This window comes from Pantherophis guttatus, chromosome 2 (assembly GCF_059756535.1).
Source record: "Pantherophis guttatus breed Tessera chromosome 2, ASM5975653v1, whole genome shotgun sequence".
Lineage (NCBI taxonomy): Eukaryota > Metazoa > Chordata > Lepidosauria > Squamata > Colubridae > Pantherophis > Pantherophis guttatus.
Genome location: NC_142064.1, coordinates 50,684,090 through 50,701,199, shown reverse-complemented (window position 1 = coordinate 50,701,199; position 17,110 = coordinate 50,684,090). Strand labels below are relative to the sequence as shown.

At 38.1% G+C, this 17,110-nt stretch overlaps 1 protein-coding gene across 13 annotated transcripts in view; it reads right to left on the bottom strand.

Moving 5' to 3' along the window:
- Positions 1-17,110, bottom strand: part of APC (APC regulator of Wnt signaling pathway) — an 88,463-nt gene that overhangs the window by 15,817 nt on the left and 55,536 nt on the right. For all 13 annotated transcript variants that reach the window (XM_034432757.3, XM_034432758.3, XM_087885981.1 and 10 more), the window contains 3 exons: positions 15,987-16,091; positions 8,465-8,563; positions 1,158-1,536 (listed from right to left, as the gene is read on the bottom strand). In XM_034432757.3, coding sequence (XP_034288648.2) covers positions 1,158-1,536; positions 8,465-8,563; positions 15,987-16,091 — 583 coding nt within the window. The remainder of the gene's footprint in view (positions 1-1,157; positions 1,537-8,464; positions 8,564-15,986; positions 16,092-17,110) is intronic.

Genomic DNA, 17,110 nt, shown 5'->3' with positions numbered 1-17,110 from the left:
TGATTCACCTAACAACTGTGGCAAGCAAGGTTATAAAATGTGGTAAAACTAACTTAACAACAAAAATTTGGGGCTCCATTGTGATCGTATGTGAAGGATACCTGTAATGTAAAACTACACTGCTGACAGTAGTATGAAAACTGAGAACCAGTTAAACTATTAAAAGAGGGTTAGAAAAGATACTAATGAACAGATGGATAAGGGCTGCTCAACACAAAATATTTGGATATTATAATAATTACAAAGTAACTTCCTTACATTCCTGGAATGCTCTATGTAAATCATGAAACTGGCCGCTTTCCATGTGTTTCCAAGATAAACTGTTATGCAATCCTACGAACTCTCTATGTTTAGTGGTATCTATGACTATGTCACCATTTTTCATTTTTCACAGATTGCTTCAGACTTGAAAGGCCTATATTAAAATTGAAACAGGATGTTTCAAATTTGGAATGCTTTGAGTTCAAAATATTTGAGGCATCATTGGGAACTCCATAGTCCTTAGATATGAAGAGCTGCAATTGGTGTAATAACTGATCTTAATTATTATATCTTTGTTTTCATATCATATATGGAATTTCAGAGGCTAGTATATCAGAAGAAGTTTGGCAGCACCTTTTCCATCTAATGTATTTTATTAAAAGGTATATACTTTCACGAACTGCAACACCACAGACTAACACAACTCTCCTCTACAAATACTAGTTCAAAAAAGTAACAAGAAATCACTAAAAATTATAGTGATTTGGACATCTTTTGGATTATATCTAAACATTACTAATGTTGTTTTTTAAATATATTATCTGTTGCTCTGTGCAAAGGAATGTTTGAAGAAGTCAGTCATTGCAAACTGATATAATTACCATATAACTAAAAATTTAATTATTACAAGTGATTTCATACTTCACCTTATGCTGAAGTATTAGAAATTTAGTAAATAAATTTTAGGAGTTAAAATTCCCAATCAATACAGAAATATATACTTTATAACAAAAATGACATGACCTAAAATAGATAAATTTTCCCATTCCCATTTGCACCTTGTATTTCGAACAGCCTGCTTGGAAAAAATATTCCACAAATAGCCAGAGTTCAAAGCTGTTAACACCAAAGAATACTTCACAAAGGTTTTGAAACCTGAATTGCAACCAACATACTTGGATTTTTATCTTGGTCCATGCCCTGATCATGTGCTTCCTGCCATTCCCAACAAGTTTCACAGTAAGCTCGGATTTGTTCTAGAAGATGGAGAACACGTATTTCTCGTCTGCCTCGTTTATCATCAGGCTGGGAATGAATGATATTATGTAGTGCTGCACTGGCTCTGGCACGAGCCTCTTTACTTCCACGAGAGTTGCCCAACAACACAGAGTCTTTATCATTGCCATGCAAAAGTTGAATGAGAAGAGGAAGACATCCAGACTGGCGCATAGCTATGCAGCTATCCTGGGAGCTAGACATGGCTAGCAATGTTCGTGACATATCATCTTTATCATGAGTGCCCAACATTGACAGCAGTGAATACACCATTTCAACCTGCAAAGCAAATAGTTTTAAAACACCGTTATGTACAGTTAATGTGGATGGGATATACTAAAATGAATATTCTAGGGTGACTCCACTTATATGTGGTATATGAGTAATTTACATATAATTATTATTTATACCCACACAGAGGCAGAGATGGATGTAATGTAACGTGACGTAAGGTAACATAAGGTAACGTAACTTAAGGTAACATGTTTATGTTCCAAAATAAAACTTACTTAAAAAGCTAAAGGCAGAGCACAGTTGAGTAGTAATAATTTATGTGGGTAAACAAAGCAGTCCAAAATAATTATGCATTAGCATTCAACTCAAACTATTAATTTGGCAATAATCAGATATTATACCATTTAACAATATTAACAGTATCATGACAGGCATAATAATTAGCTTTTTTATAAAACTGAAATAAGTATTGAAAAGTATGTTAGATGTTAAAACTTGATAGTTTTTACATATTACAAATAAGACAGCCAAGTTGGTCTAGCGCTTGTGTCTATCAGTCATCCAGGTCATGATTGTCCTAAAGGTGCTTTTTTCAAGAAACAACTAGATTTTCTTTGTTTTTCCTTGAAGACATTCTGCTTTTCATCCAAGAAGCTTCTTCAGTTCATGAAGAAGCTTCTTGGATGAGAAAGGAAATGTCTTCAAGGAAAAACAAAGAAAGTCCAGTTGCCTTTTGAACGAAGCACCTTTGGGTCTAGTGCTTCTAGTCCCATTTTAGGCATAAAAAGCCGGGCTTTAACTTTGGGCTAATCACTCTCTCTCAGCCTAATCCACCTCACAGGATTGTTATAGTGTGGAAAATAGGAGGAGGAAGGAATAATAGGGAAATTAGTTGCCTTGAGTTATTTATAAATAATAATAAAGTTGGGATAAAACATTCAAATAAATAAAAAAAAATTAATTTGGATTGAAATGTATTAATAAAAGCTAGTTGGCCTTTTGAAAATATATCATGGTTCTAAAATATTTCAAAAGCATCTGAAATAAAAATTTTCCCACAGGATACATGGTTCAGATGGATAAGAATAAAGAATTCATTGTTAAGTAAAAATTACACTATATTGCATGTATAGAGCTTGCTTTTAAAAACAAAATTACAAAATAAGGTTAGATTTGTTAATATTACATTTTGCATTATTGGAAAAACCAGAGACAAAGGTTAGAAGATTCCTAGAAATCTTCTAGTCCAGCCCCCTGCCAAGGACAAGAATGTTCAGACCATTGCAGACAAATGGCTGTCCAAGCTTGGATTGATGATGGAGCACCCAAGATTCCATGAGCCAGAATGTTCCACTACTTAATAGCATTAACAGTCGGGAAATTCCATGTTATTTCAAGTTTATCTCTCCCAAGTACGACCATTGGTTCTGGTCCTACCTTTTGGAAAATACATCTGTATCTTCTTGGCTGTCTTGCTTTCAAGTATTGGAGGACTGAATTCATGTTTTCTGCTCTTTTCTTTAGGCTAAATATTGCCAGTTCTTTTAACTGTTCTCTGTAGGATTCAGTCTCAAGCCTCTAACCTTCTTAATACCTCAGCATTTTTTTTGTATTGTGGTAATCAATACTGGATATAACACTAAAGGTGTGTTCTGACCACTCCAGCAGAGATTGGAAGTATCACTTCCCATTATCTAATCCAACTTTTAATTGGTTTATTTGAAAGTTACAGAAAACTGCTGGCTCATGCTTAATCTGTGGTCTATCAGGATATCCAGATCCTTTTTGTAAGTACTATTGCTGAGCCAGCTATTAGTTATCTGATATCTGTACAACTTATTTTTTCCTACTTAAATGGAGAACGCTACGTTTCTCACAACTGAATTGCATTTTGTTGGAAAAGACCCAATGTTCAAATCTATTAAATTCCTTTTTACAGTCTTTTGGGGTATCACCAAACCCAACTTCACAAATTATTGGATAAACAAAGATGATGACTTCAGAATTGTGAAGAATTGAAGCTGTATTTCTATTAAATAACGTTTTTTAATGGTATGTGTGACAAAACAGAAACAAATTTACATGCACATTTGCAATGACAGTTCCTGTAGACTAAGAGGATTATCCTCGTGTCCCCCTATGAGACAAATATGTCCCATTATCCATTTTTAGAATATCCTCACTACACAGCCTTTTTTTTATACCAACCCCAAAATGAAGATACAGCTATACTTTTAAAGTAACATTTTTCATAATCTCTCAACATAAATCTAGATGAACAAAAGAAATCCCCAATGGCTAGCATTTCTGGAAGTCTTATTGGCTGCTTGAGGCTTCTGGAAATATTTCCGCACTCCTGTCCAGTCACTGGGTACTGCCTTCCACAGCCATTATTGCTTGGGCTGCAGGAGCTGCTTGCTCTCCTGTGTCAGCAAATACAAGTGCAGAAAGTTAGACTTTGAGCTCTTTATGGCAACTATATATTTCACTATAGTGCAGGAATGAAAGAACTCAAGAAAACTGAACAAGCTTTACTGTTTCATGCAGACAAATCTTACAATCCAGGAATCAGAGTTCACTCTATAGTCTTGCGCCAGTCCAAAGGTCAACCAGGGAATCAGAACATGTTCAGGTGGGCATCTCTGAGACCAGAAAGATGTTTGGTAACAGTAGTCTGACGCCAAAGCTCTTTTATAGCTCTGAGTCAGGCACATCTATCTTCCTGAGTCCTGCCTTTCTTTTAAGAAACCTCGCTGAACATTTCTGTTCTACTCACTTGATATTTGTGTGAAGGCTGAGGATCTTTTCCTGCTCAGGTTCTAGGTCAGGTGATTAAGCCTGCTGCCACGCTTCTGTACCAGTAACTGATTACCTGACCTTATCCCTACCCTTGGATTAAACATTAAGCAAAATAAGCATGTGATTAATGCTTATTAATTAAGGGGGGACCAGAGTTTTTTCCTCCTAGCTACCATGATCTAAATTCTTTCATTGCCACATTCAATTTTAGTTTTCAGCACTTATGAAATTTTAATGTCTTGTCAGTGAATCAATGAAAGAGCCAAGAGGCACCACTGTTAGGCTTTGCTTAAGGCATCAGTTGGCCTTAATCTGGCCCTGCTTGTCTACTCCTTTGAACACATGTGAAGATATCTGAAAGACTGCTGGTTCCAAATCGTGGAGATCAGTACCAGTCGTGTCCTGCTCTTTCAATTCAGAGTCTGAATCTATTCGGTCCAGGATCTTAATGGGAGATGAAGCATGAAACATTTCTACTGTTTTCATTAATTTTCCTGTGCTAATGTCATTTTGCAATTATCGATGCAATAATTTTGATTGTCAATTAATCACTCACTACAGCACTGCCACTCCCTGGCAGCATCTATTGTTTTGTTATATTTATGAGCTGGGTGAGATCAAAAGCATTCTGCCACTTTCCCCTTTTAGCCCGAGTGCCAGGAAGATCAGAGAACCTATTTATCAATCTTTTGGAAGACAGCTAAAACTCTGTCCAAAAATATCCAGGCTGACAGGTTGGTAGGGCAGCATGTGGGCCAGGATGCAGCCGGAAAGTTATTCCTTCCTGTTTCACCCTGCAACCTCCTCTGCTACATATATATAATACTGGAGAATGCACATTAACTCTGCCATGAGGGAAAAGACCCTAGGAATAGCCAGTGGTACAAATTTGCCACAGTCATATGCTTTCTCATTATGTGATAGAAATAAGACTCATAAGGCTTTTGATACCAAAGAATCAAAAGTACATTATCACCCACTATTCTTCTTTATACACAGACAAACTAGCTTGCACAAAGTTGGCCAGTCAACTTTCTCTTACTAAAGCCTGGCCATATATTTGCAAAAGTGGTTCTGGCTGAAGTTTTATACCGTAATTAGTTTTGAAAAATCCTGAAGTTATGGTAAAGTGGCAAAAGTGAGGTGGGCAAATTTGTCTTTATCTGGGGAACACAGATCATAATGTCTGATATTAATACCTGGAAAAATTCTAGAGCAGATGATAACCAGACTGATTTATAAATGGTCCTTGGTGCACACTGAGCCTGTTTTTTTTGCAGATGTTTCATTACCCAAACTAGATAACATCATCAATGCTAGTAAGGAGTGGGATTTGCTCTCAGTATATATTCTAGTGGCTTGTCCTGGGGTGGTCTTAGAGGTTCTTTGGTTGGGCTGTTTACTGTTGATCCTGGCATGAGGTCTCCCAAGGTCTTTCCACATATCATTACATCAGTATAGTACAGTGATGGCTAACCTTTTCAGGACCGAGTGCCCAAAGCATGTATGCGAATTTGCATGTGGTCCTGTGCATGGCCCCTGCATGAGCCCCTCCGCATGTGCATGTGCCCTGCGCATGCATGCATGGCTCTGCCTCTGTGCTCTGCCCCCCCTGCATGTGCGGCAGTGACCTGACGACTGGCTGGCTGGTGGGAGGTGCACGTACATGTGCAGCAGAGCTGAACTGGGGCAACGGCTCGCATGCCCACAGAGAGGGCGCTGTGTGCCACCTGTGGCACGCGTTCCATAGGTTCGCCATCACGGGTATAGTAGAAGACAGAACAAAAATTCTGTCTTAACAGATCAGTTAAATGGGCTGGTAATAATAATGCAACTGAACAGAATCAAAAACAAAACATTTCATTTAGGAAACAAAATTCAAATGGACAGATATAGGATAGAGAATATAGTCTCAGACTTGATAACATTGTAAAAAAGGTTTTGTAATATTGTTGATTGAAAACTGAATATGAATCAGCAGTGTAATGTGGTTATCAAAAATGCAAATACAAATGATAGAAAACATTTCATCTTTTTTTCTATAAGTCAGCTCCCTCCTTGAATGTGTGTTCAGTCCTGGCTATCACACTTTGAAGACTCAAATAAAATGGAACAAGTTTAGAGAAAAGCAACGAGGGCAATCAGAGAGTTTAGAAACTTGGCACAATAAAGAAATACTGAAGGAACTGGGAATAATGCAAGATAGCCTTCTTCAAATTTCTTGAAGGACACTACGCAGAAGATCAAGATATTTCATCCAAAAATGCATTTTGGCAACAAAAAAACATTGAATTCGAAGTAGTAAAAGTAACCTGATAGTACCATCACATAAGACGAGAAATGGTGGATTGTCTTTTATTGTATATGTTAAAAGCAGACTAAATAGCCATCTACTGAGAGACTATTAATTCCTGCACCAAACAGGGAACTGGAGTCTGGAGACTGGGCTCTTTTAACTGTATCATTTTAGGATGAAACTCTACCAAGGGACCCCCTCCCCCCCAACAATTAGGGATGGCAACTGAGTAACTTTAGGATGAGAATATATTAGTAAGCACAGTGCACGTAACAGGTTTAAATCTTACAGCTGTGCAGAACTGCAAATTTAATTACACTGACTATAGTAGAATATGCAAATTTTACATAGCAAACACTTAAGTAAATTGAAATCTAAAACATCTGGATGGTATCAGCTTGCCCTTGATGGTACCAGCATTAACAGAGCATATGCATAATCTGATGACTCACTCAACTTCTTTTAGGATGTATATTAAAATTGTGTTATAGATACTGTTAGACCTGAAAATAGCTATTAAAAATAATATTGACCACTAACTCTATATACCAGGTATGCATTTTTGGAGTTATATATTAATTACGGCCATCTTCAGGTTGCTTAATTATAATAAAAGTTGAACTCTATGCCTCTGTCTATACATTTCACCCTGAATTTCAGCCTAAAGTGTTTTTTCAACTATTCAGCTTTTTGTATTTTTCTGTATCTATTAAATGACTGCTTCAATAATCTTAAAACCCCGAATTGTATGAATGTTATAAATCATTACTAAACACAAAACAGTGCATTTTTAAAAGTAGGATTACAATTGTTTAAAAGCATCCATATAAATTATTAAAATATCCCAGAGCAGCAGACTATTCCATCTATTAAAATCTCTTTCATAGTTTAAAAAAAAAAAAAGAGTCCATTTATCTCCAAATAGATACTCTTCATTTTCACACCTATTTCTCTGAATTCACAAAGCAGAATGGGACTAGAGCAGGGATCACCAAGCTTTCAGACCTCAGGGATCACTAAATTCATAATTTTAAATCCTGTGGACCACTAATATGATCTGCCTAATGACTGGCTGGGTGGGGTGGGGGGTGGTGGCTAGGTGGTCATGTGACTGAGTAGGCGTGGCCAACTCAATATCACTCATGTCAAGGGGTGCCTCGCCGGCCTCTACTCGCTACTCCCCTCCCAGCCACTCCTCACCTGCTGGCCCAGGCTCCTCAGGGCCCCAACAGGAAGCAGTTGTTGAAGCTAAGCAGCCACCCCGAGAAAGAGTTGGCGAAACAGCTGGCTCAGTTGAAATTGGATCTGAGAAGGAGGCTCAGCAGAAGCACCTCACTGAGGATTACAAGCATAGGCTTTCCAAGCTGAGGGAAGACCTGAGGGTGTGCAGGGCCAGGTACTGGCGCCTGAAGGCTCAGCGGGCTGAGATGGTCAGCCAGTTCCAGGCCATGATGCAATCCCATTGGAACAAAACCCTTTGGCTCTTCACCACCAGTGGCACTTCCCTCCAGCCTTTGTCGAAAGCCCTGTACCAGGAGGCTGAAGCAGACCCCAAGTTGGAATTTCTGCCCCCCTCCAACCCGCACAAAAAGACCCTGAAGGGGGAGTCTCTCTGCAGCAACACAAACATTCATTGCACATATCTGTCCCAGGGGCTGTAGTTTGTCGACCCCTGATTTAGTGCAATATAAAAAAATGCAAATAATTTTTCTGCGGACCACCAAATTTTCTCGCGGACCACCAGTGGTCCACGGACCACCAGACCGCTGGACTAGAGCATCCATTACTGATTATAAATTGAGATAGGTCAATGCAGATGTAAAATATATTTTAATTATAAAATGGAGAATTAGCAAATCTACAGAAAACTTTGGTTACCTTGGTACCCAAATGACTTGTGAGTCTTCGAGGAACAGAGTAATTACTATTAGAACTCATAACACTGGATGTTTCATGGTCCATCCGAGCAGTTGAACTCTGTAAGTTTAAGAAATAGGGTTATAAGGGAGTTAAAATATTAGCACAATGCAAATGTGGAATTTACTGTTACAGTAAATAAGAAGTCAACTCAGTAAATATCTCATTATTTTTGTATATATATTTTACTGAACTATGATTATCAAACATTATCAAGTAACAAAATAACATAAATCCAAGATGCATAGATATAAGATATATAGAAAATATTTTTAAAATCTATTTAAAAGTAAAGAGTTAGGTACTGTAGATATACAAATTTACCATAAAAGTTATCACATTATAGCCTGCCCTATTGCTTTTGAAATAAACTATAAAACCCATCCAATCCTGATAGAATTGTGGATCCTGCTTCTGATGTTTTATTATTTTAATAATGCCTATGATTTTTTTTGTAAATTAGCAATTGAACTGGATTTGTTAATCCACATCTTAACTGTTAAGAGATTTTCAATGTTGGGCAATTATTATTTTATCTGCTAAAGTTAAATAGATAAATAAGCTAATTTTTAAGCGTGAGACATGGTCTTGTAAATAAATGCAGTAAATTTAAATCTGGAAAGCATTTGATTGTTTATTTAATAGCAATACTTAATTCTACAAAAATGTTATGCCATAAGAGCATACCTTTATCGAATGAATATCACAATTGAAATTGAAGCCACTTTTTGGACAACCTCACCAACAATTGGAAAAAAAGTCTGATATATGTGTGCCAATCTAAATGGAGTCAAGTGCCAGCAATGTATAATCTTCCACTGCAGTTTTTCCATTGCAGCTCGTATCTTATTGTTTAGATTTTTATTCGATATGTTATAACAAGCCAGTATAGTACAGAAGAAAAAAAAAACATTTCCCACTTATGCAAAGAGGTCCTTTTGTAGGATTTTATTTTCAATTGACTGATTGATTAAATGCTGTCAGTTCAGTGTTGACTCTTAGCAACCAGATAGATTTTCTCCATCATTATCTGCCCCTAACTTGGTCTTTCAGATTCTACTGCGTTTCCTCGAAAATAAGACATGTTCGGATAATAAACCCAATCGGTCTTTTCAGCACATGCGATAATATAAACCCCTCTCAAAAAAATAAGCCCTCCCCCACCAACTACTTACACACATGTGGAGCCGGTCCCGCCATTTCCTCTGGTTGCTTGCTGTGCAACCAAAATGAGTTGAGGAGGCGAGGCTGGAGGGGGGAGACATGCCCTCCCCTCCCTTTGTGCCAACACGTCCCACCCCACCCCAATGGCAACAGCAGCCTGGCTGCTTCTCTTCCCCACCGTCTCTTTATTGAGAGGGGTGGCAGGTGGGGTGGGGGAGAAGCAAGATGTGTGGAACGAGATGTGACTCCCCTTGCTGTCTCTTCTTCAACCCCCTCGCCGGGCATGGCATGGCAGGGCTCCTGCCCCTTGCTTAGCCACCTGCCCCCTTTAGGGATGCAATTTGAGGGTGGCAGATGGGGTGGGTGAGAAGCGGGACGCAGGTCTTACCTTTCAAGCTCCGTTGCTTTCCTTGATGTTGTGTCCAGGGAAACATGCTGTAAAAGAAAACCTTCTTGCGAGTTCGAGAAGTGTGATTGAACTCGTGAGAAGGCTTTCTTTTACAGTGCGTTTCCCTGGTCACAACGGCGAGGAATGCGACGGAGCTGGAAAGGTCCCACTTCTCACCCGCCCTACCTACCACCCCCAAATTGCATCCCTAAAGGGGGCGGGTGGCTAAGCAACGGGCAGGAGCCTTGTCATGCCCGGCGAGGGGTGGAGAAGAGACGGCAAGGGGAGCCACGTCCCACCCCACCTGCCACTCCTCTCAATAAAGAAACAGCGGGGAAGGGAAGCAGCTGTTGCCATTGGAGTGGGGTGGGATGTGTTGGGCTGCTCGGCTGGGGCAAAGAACAGCGAGGGGAGGCAACAGCAGTGACAGGACATCCAGTCCCATGCTCACTGCCTCCTGCACCCCCAAAATAATTAGACACACCCCTGATAATAAGGCCAAGCCCTTATTTTTTTTGGGGGGGGGGGTCAAAAGAAAACAAGACCCTGTCTTATTTTTGGGGAAACATGGTATCAGTACATCTATCACCTTTTAAATGAATCCATTCCACCTTTTTATTGAATGAGTGGGAATAACATAGCTCCCAGATGGGCAAATATTCTGCAATATAAGGTAGAACTAATGATTTCAAAGCTTTTCAGGAGTCACATGGATAGGTGGAACTGGATAAATGCAGAACAACAAAACCTAAAGCCAAGACACACCATTATATCAGCTCACAGCAGGAAATAGAAATCTTGATTTCTAAAAATAATTTATTAGCAGAGTAAAGGGGATGGCAGAGTTCTAAAATAGGGCTGCTGTTTTAAACAGTGTCTTCCAGAGGCGGGAAAAAGCAGTATAAATGAAATAAAACTAAAGAGAGAAATATTAAGGTGAAACTGCATCAATATAAGTAAATATCAGTTGCATAAATAAAAAGAAAAGAATCCATTAAACAATAGGAGGTATTGATTATAACAGCATCAAGCAAAATAGTATGTGAGCTTTGCAAGGGCACAGCTATTTTACATCACAGAAATAACTACGGATTTTGATGTCAAAAAATATTTATTTCCCAATTGTTATTTTTCTAAATAATTTAAGGCAGTGAACACACATAATACTTCCACCTCCTCCTTTTTTCCCTACAACAACAATAACCCACTTTGGCCGAACCGATTGTTAAATTGGTGACTGGCCCCACCCCACCCACTGGGGGTTGCCATTCAGGGTGGGGAAGCTGCAGGGGCATGACTGGGAACTGCGCTGATCAGCTGGGAGGCTGCAAATGGACCAGTGGAGCCCATCAGCTGGGAAGCTGTGAATGAACCAACCAATCTGTTGGGAGGCTGTTCTCCCCCACTGCAGTCCATTTTTAGCCTGGAGAGCTTCCTACAAACTCCTGCAGCAACCACCCTTCCCTCACTAACTTGCTTTCCAGCTCAGTTCTCTGGTATGCAGGGCAACAAAAGAAGACCATGCGACTACCAGTTTTTTTTTTAAAAAAAACTTCAGTCAGACCTTCCAATTTCGTGATATCTTTTTTCCCCGAGAAGTTGGAAGGTCTGGCTGAAGTTTTTTTTTTTTAAAAAAACTGGTAGTCGCATGGTCTTCTTTTGTTGCCCTGCAAGGAGGAGAATGGAGCTGGAAAGCAGGTTAGTGAGGAAATGGTAGTTGCTCTGGACTGATGTGGAAGTGGGGATTTTGCATTATGATTGCTCATAAGTAAGTAGGAACCAGTAAAAGGAATGGAAAAATCTTTATCTGTGGATCAGTGTTTTTTAGTCTTGGCAGATTTAGATGCTGCCTGGGGAATTCTGGGAATTAAAGTCCATGCACCTTAAAGTTGCAAAAGTTGAGAAACATGGGTCTACACTAGAGTTTAGGGTTTTTCCATTCGTGTTTTATTTAGAGTTTGGTGCAATTAAATATATCAGTTATGGTTTCCTTAACAAATAGTAAGTAATTAAAGCGATATGAACCATTACTGGACTTTTTGTGAGAAACTGAAATAAAAGTTGATCTGTGCTTTGATAATTAGATATGGGGTTATGGAAATAATGTAGACAAATGTTAATCTTAAAGTAAGAGTTTGATATATTTTGTACTTATATCTGTACCAAAGAAACTTGGAAGTCATTCTTTTTCGGTTTTCCTTCTTTTCCTCTTTCTTTCTTACACTTTCACTCTTTTTCTTTCCTGAGCCTTTTCTTTTTTCAAATCTGTTTTTTATTTGTTTATCCCTTAGCTTTGTATTTTTTTGATGTATGAAGGATCAAATACTCTGCCATTATAATTCTACATTCCTTATTTACAGAAATCGTATCAAAATTTAGGATGAAATCCACTGGGAGTCATCTCATATAAGGCAGGCTCTGAGTCCCTCTAACCAAAAAATGTTTATCGATAGAAGAGAATATTTGTAGCTCAGGGTTGAACTGTGATGTCCTTGGTGCTCTCTGAGCTTGATGGTTTTCTTGAGATTTTTCATTATCAAACTAGGTTAACATCATCAGTACTAGAAGGGAGTGGAGTTTGCTCTTATTTTCATATACTAGTGGCTTCCCCTGTCAGTGTTAATCAGTTGCTTCACAAACAGTGTTTTGATTGGTGCCAGGTCTCTACAGCCTCAGGCACCCCACCCTCAAATGTTCTTTAAAATACAGTTTCCCAGCATTCTTTTAGGAACCTCCAACATGCAAACTGTGGTTACTCATCCTAAAATGAATCCTCTTTACCTGGAGCTTCAAAATTTGCTGTTTGCTAGGAAGATGTGTAGCTAAAAGTCAGTCTACATTTAGTGTACATCTGACTTTGGGGATATTTCTTCATAACCAAACAAAAGTGTATTTTCTGTGCAGTTCACATCCCTTGCTCACTGGATCTGGATGTCACAAAGCAAAGCCCACATTTTGTAATTAACTCCCATGCCCTGTTTTGACTGGCAGAGTGCTGCAGGAGGCTGAGTACTGCCACGCCCACCCAGCCAGTTATTAGAGCACAGAACCAGTTGTTAAAAAATTTGCAGCCCACCACTGCTCCAAGGTATCTTCTGATTCTAAAGCCCCTTCTTTGTGGCAGCCCCCCAAAAGCCTGTTTTGTGACCTGCCTATCACACTCTTGGGCAAAACATGTGAGCCATTTCCTCCTTTCAGTGGTCCATGAAAGTACATCTATAGTATGTAGATGCAGAAATAAAAGTCGAAAAAAGGTGAACAACATTTTTACAGAACTAGAGATACGTTGAGGCCGGGTGTGACAAGGAGTGGCTGGGAAGGGAGGGCTGGCCGAGGTGCCCCTCAACGTGAGTGATGTCGAATTGGCCATGCCCACACAGTCACATGACTACCGAGCCACACCCACAGAACCGGTTGTTAAAAAATTTGAATCCCACCACTGCTCTGAGGTGGAAGTTGTCACAACTCACAGTCTCTTGGTTTCTAGCCTGGTGCCTTAACCACTAGACCAAACTGGTTCTTATCATCAAATTTGGTTTGCATAAAGTTCTGTGTTTCACGTAACTTTGATTGACATGAAAAGGAATTGCATGATAGGCATCATATGCATATTAGAGTAGTATCTGTCAAAAGCCTCAACTCCAGCTGAATTGTTTGTAATTAATTGTACTAGGACCAGGAAATCCCAAAGATAGCAGCCTAAAAAACATTTTGGGAGATGCAAGATACCGCTGTACTTTGCCAAGAAAATTATATGGATTTATCCATAAAGTCACCAGAAGTTGAGTTCAACTTGAAGATGGCCTTACATACAATTCTACTATGAAATACACCAATGGAAGATAGTTAATGGTATCCTCTTCCCCCTAAGAAGGACCCCATTTATTTCAGGGGATCCTCTTGAACTAGGGTAGTTTGCCATAGATAACCTAAAAGAAAAGAATAATTGCTCAAAGATTCCCTGAATAGAAGCTTTAATTTCTGACTGTCTAAGAAACTAAATACCTACCACTAGAAGAAGAGAGAAAACAACTATCTGTTTCAACAATTCTCTGGATCTGAGTCACTAAAGCAGAACTAGTATTAATATCAAATATATAATAAAATAGAAGCAATCAAAGCTCAATTACAGAACATTAATATTCAGGGAAGAAGTTAAAACACTATTTTTCCACAGAGCCTTCCAAGAATGAAGTTTTATTATGCTGTGGTTGAATTAGCTGATGATTATCTGGGAAGTGATGATTGCATCTGATGTTACAACAGTTTATTTTGCTTTTAGTCTGTGATTTTGTATGGTTTTGAATTATTGTACAGGGTAAACAACCCAGAACTGGTTCAGTGACGTCATATCATCACTGCTACTGGCTCAGCTGAACCGGGCCAAACCGGGAGGAACCCACCACTGGTAAGTGCATGTGCATGCGCAAAGCTGCATTTGTGAAAGTGGCACATCCGTGCAAAACCATTCCTTTCCTCTGAGCTGCCTCCGCCTCCATCAGTCTGCCAAGCCAGAAAGATTGGAGACCACTGATCTAACCCAAGTTCTAAGCACTTCCTGCAAGAAGGATTCCTAACAGACCTTCTCCAGGTGACTGGACTGAATATTTTTGGGAAGTCAGTATCCCAGTACAACAGCATTTATGTCTCTGTTGATGATAACCAGCACTTTGAATAAAACTGAGAAACCTATTTTTAACCATTAGAGGGACCACAAAATTGAGGCGGCATACTAGCTGTACAAATAAATAACTGAATTACTTTGTATGGATACCCACCTTTTCAATAACTTTACTTTTGCTATCTGAACATTATTACTGCTCTGACTTACTTTTACATTTTTTAATCCAATGCTTTTATCACATCTCATTTTAAGCCACCTCATTTTTAATGTTATTTTCTATAAAAATGATCAAATAAAAAAAAAAAATTCACACATTGAAATCTTGTTATGATGATATGATGGAACTTTTCTGATTAAAAAGGAAAGCTGCTTAAAATTCATTTGCTGGTTTGAGATACACAAATAATCAAAATAAAATGTGATAAAGCAACAAGAACAAAGACAAATAGTTATGTTATTTATAATAATATGCCCTCCTGACTTTTTTTTACTTTTAAATTAAGTTTGCATTAGGATTTAGCAATGGATCTTTGTTGTTCCAAAACAGCAGAAAAAAAGAATAAAATTAAAAATACATTTTAGCCATATCTGGTACATAATACTAGGAAGTCTTAGTAGCATTACATAAAATCAATTCTAGGTATATATATGTATCTAAAGGGATTTAAACAATTTTACAGATTTATAAAAATTGATTTATGAAAACCAATTATAATAATTACAATATATATAATATTATATATTAGTGTAGAGATTCCAAAGCATATTATAAAGGACTCTTGAAAGCAAAATGCAGATTTATATTAAATTAGATAATCCCTGCCATGTATATAGCAGGGCTGGACTATATCCAAATTAATACAGTCTACAACACTTATTTAAAAATATATCCCCTTTCAACATTCCCCGAGAATGATAAAATTATTAGGTTTACAAAATTCTACCTTTTGAGAAAAACAAATCTATTTCAAAATCGCCCCACAATTGAAAAGAATATTCCTTTGGCTCACGTATCCATATTGAAAATGGCAAGCCAAATTGAAAGATACATTTATTCCTTTTCCTTCAAATGTATGCATAACAGCTCTTTGAACATGAATTGTACTATCACAATGTGGAATGTTAACATATTTCAGTTTAGAAAAAAAATCTTCTGTAGCAGATTAATGAGTGTTCTTCTCTAGTGGCACGCTAGCTTTCTGGTTTAACAAAAATGAAATAATTCATGCAGGCAAAGTTGCTATTACAGAATTACTACCTCTAACCTACAAGACGACCGTATTTTTAAGCACAATATATAGCCTTACCTGGCTACTGCCAGCAGTTGCCACAATAATTTCAGCTGCTCCTTGACATTCATTTTGCCTTTCAGATTCATGTGAACTTGCACCATGCTTGCTTGGAGCTGTTCTCTGTTAATGCAAGAATTTCTGGCATTATGCATAGAGATCAAATACACTTCATCATGCAAAATCTTCTAAAAACTGAACGAATCAATGCTGTAGTTTTTCATGCCACTAAAGCGCACTTTGCATTTTATAATCCCCAGCCTCAATAATTAGCACTCGAGACTGGCTGCCTAAGCAAAACTGCAGAATGAAAGTGAAGCATGTCCTCTGAGGATTATAGCTCTAGAAGACAAAGGATCTGCTGTGAGACACAAGACACCATCTTCCACCAGCTGTGCTCACATCACTTTCAGAAATGTAACAGAATTAGAACAAGCTGCTTTGTCACATGATCTACGCATTTACTGGAGGCTACAACTAAAGCAATAAATATAATACAAATAAATATTTGCATGAAAATATACACAGAACTTCAGTTTAAAAAGCATTTTTTTTAAATGTTTCAGTATAGGATGACCTATATTGAAACATCCATTTTAACAGCAAAGAATACATTGTCCCTAGCTTAGTTTCCAATTAGACATATAAAACTAACCCTATCTATTTTCCCTTGAAAAAAACACCAAAATTATAAATAAAGAAGTTTAAAGGTTCTTTACTTATAAAAGCAACATTATTTGTTTAAGAACTGACTGAAATATAGAACAGCGTATAGAACCATTTTACTGCTCAGAGCTATTTATGCATATTTTATGGGGACATCTCTATAATACAGGATTTTAAAAGATCTCCAGCCCCAAGCATACTAGGCAAATGATGCATGCACGAGCCTTTCGATGTGTATTCCACATTGTCTGCCTGCTTACTCTCTTGTAATCCCATTCCCTCCAATGAATGTAAAGACAACATTAATTCCCTTCTTGCTAATTGTCCCAATGCTGGGGTGAGCATTCCAAAGAGCAAGGGAGTTGGGAAAAAGGAAAAGCTGAAGTAAAATTGTAAGTCATGTGATGTCTCACTTAATGACCAAATTGCTGATCTTGATTGTGGTTGCTAAAGAAGGATCTTCTATCACAAATAAT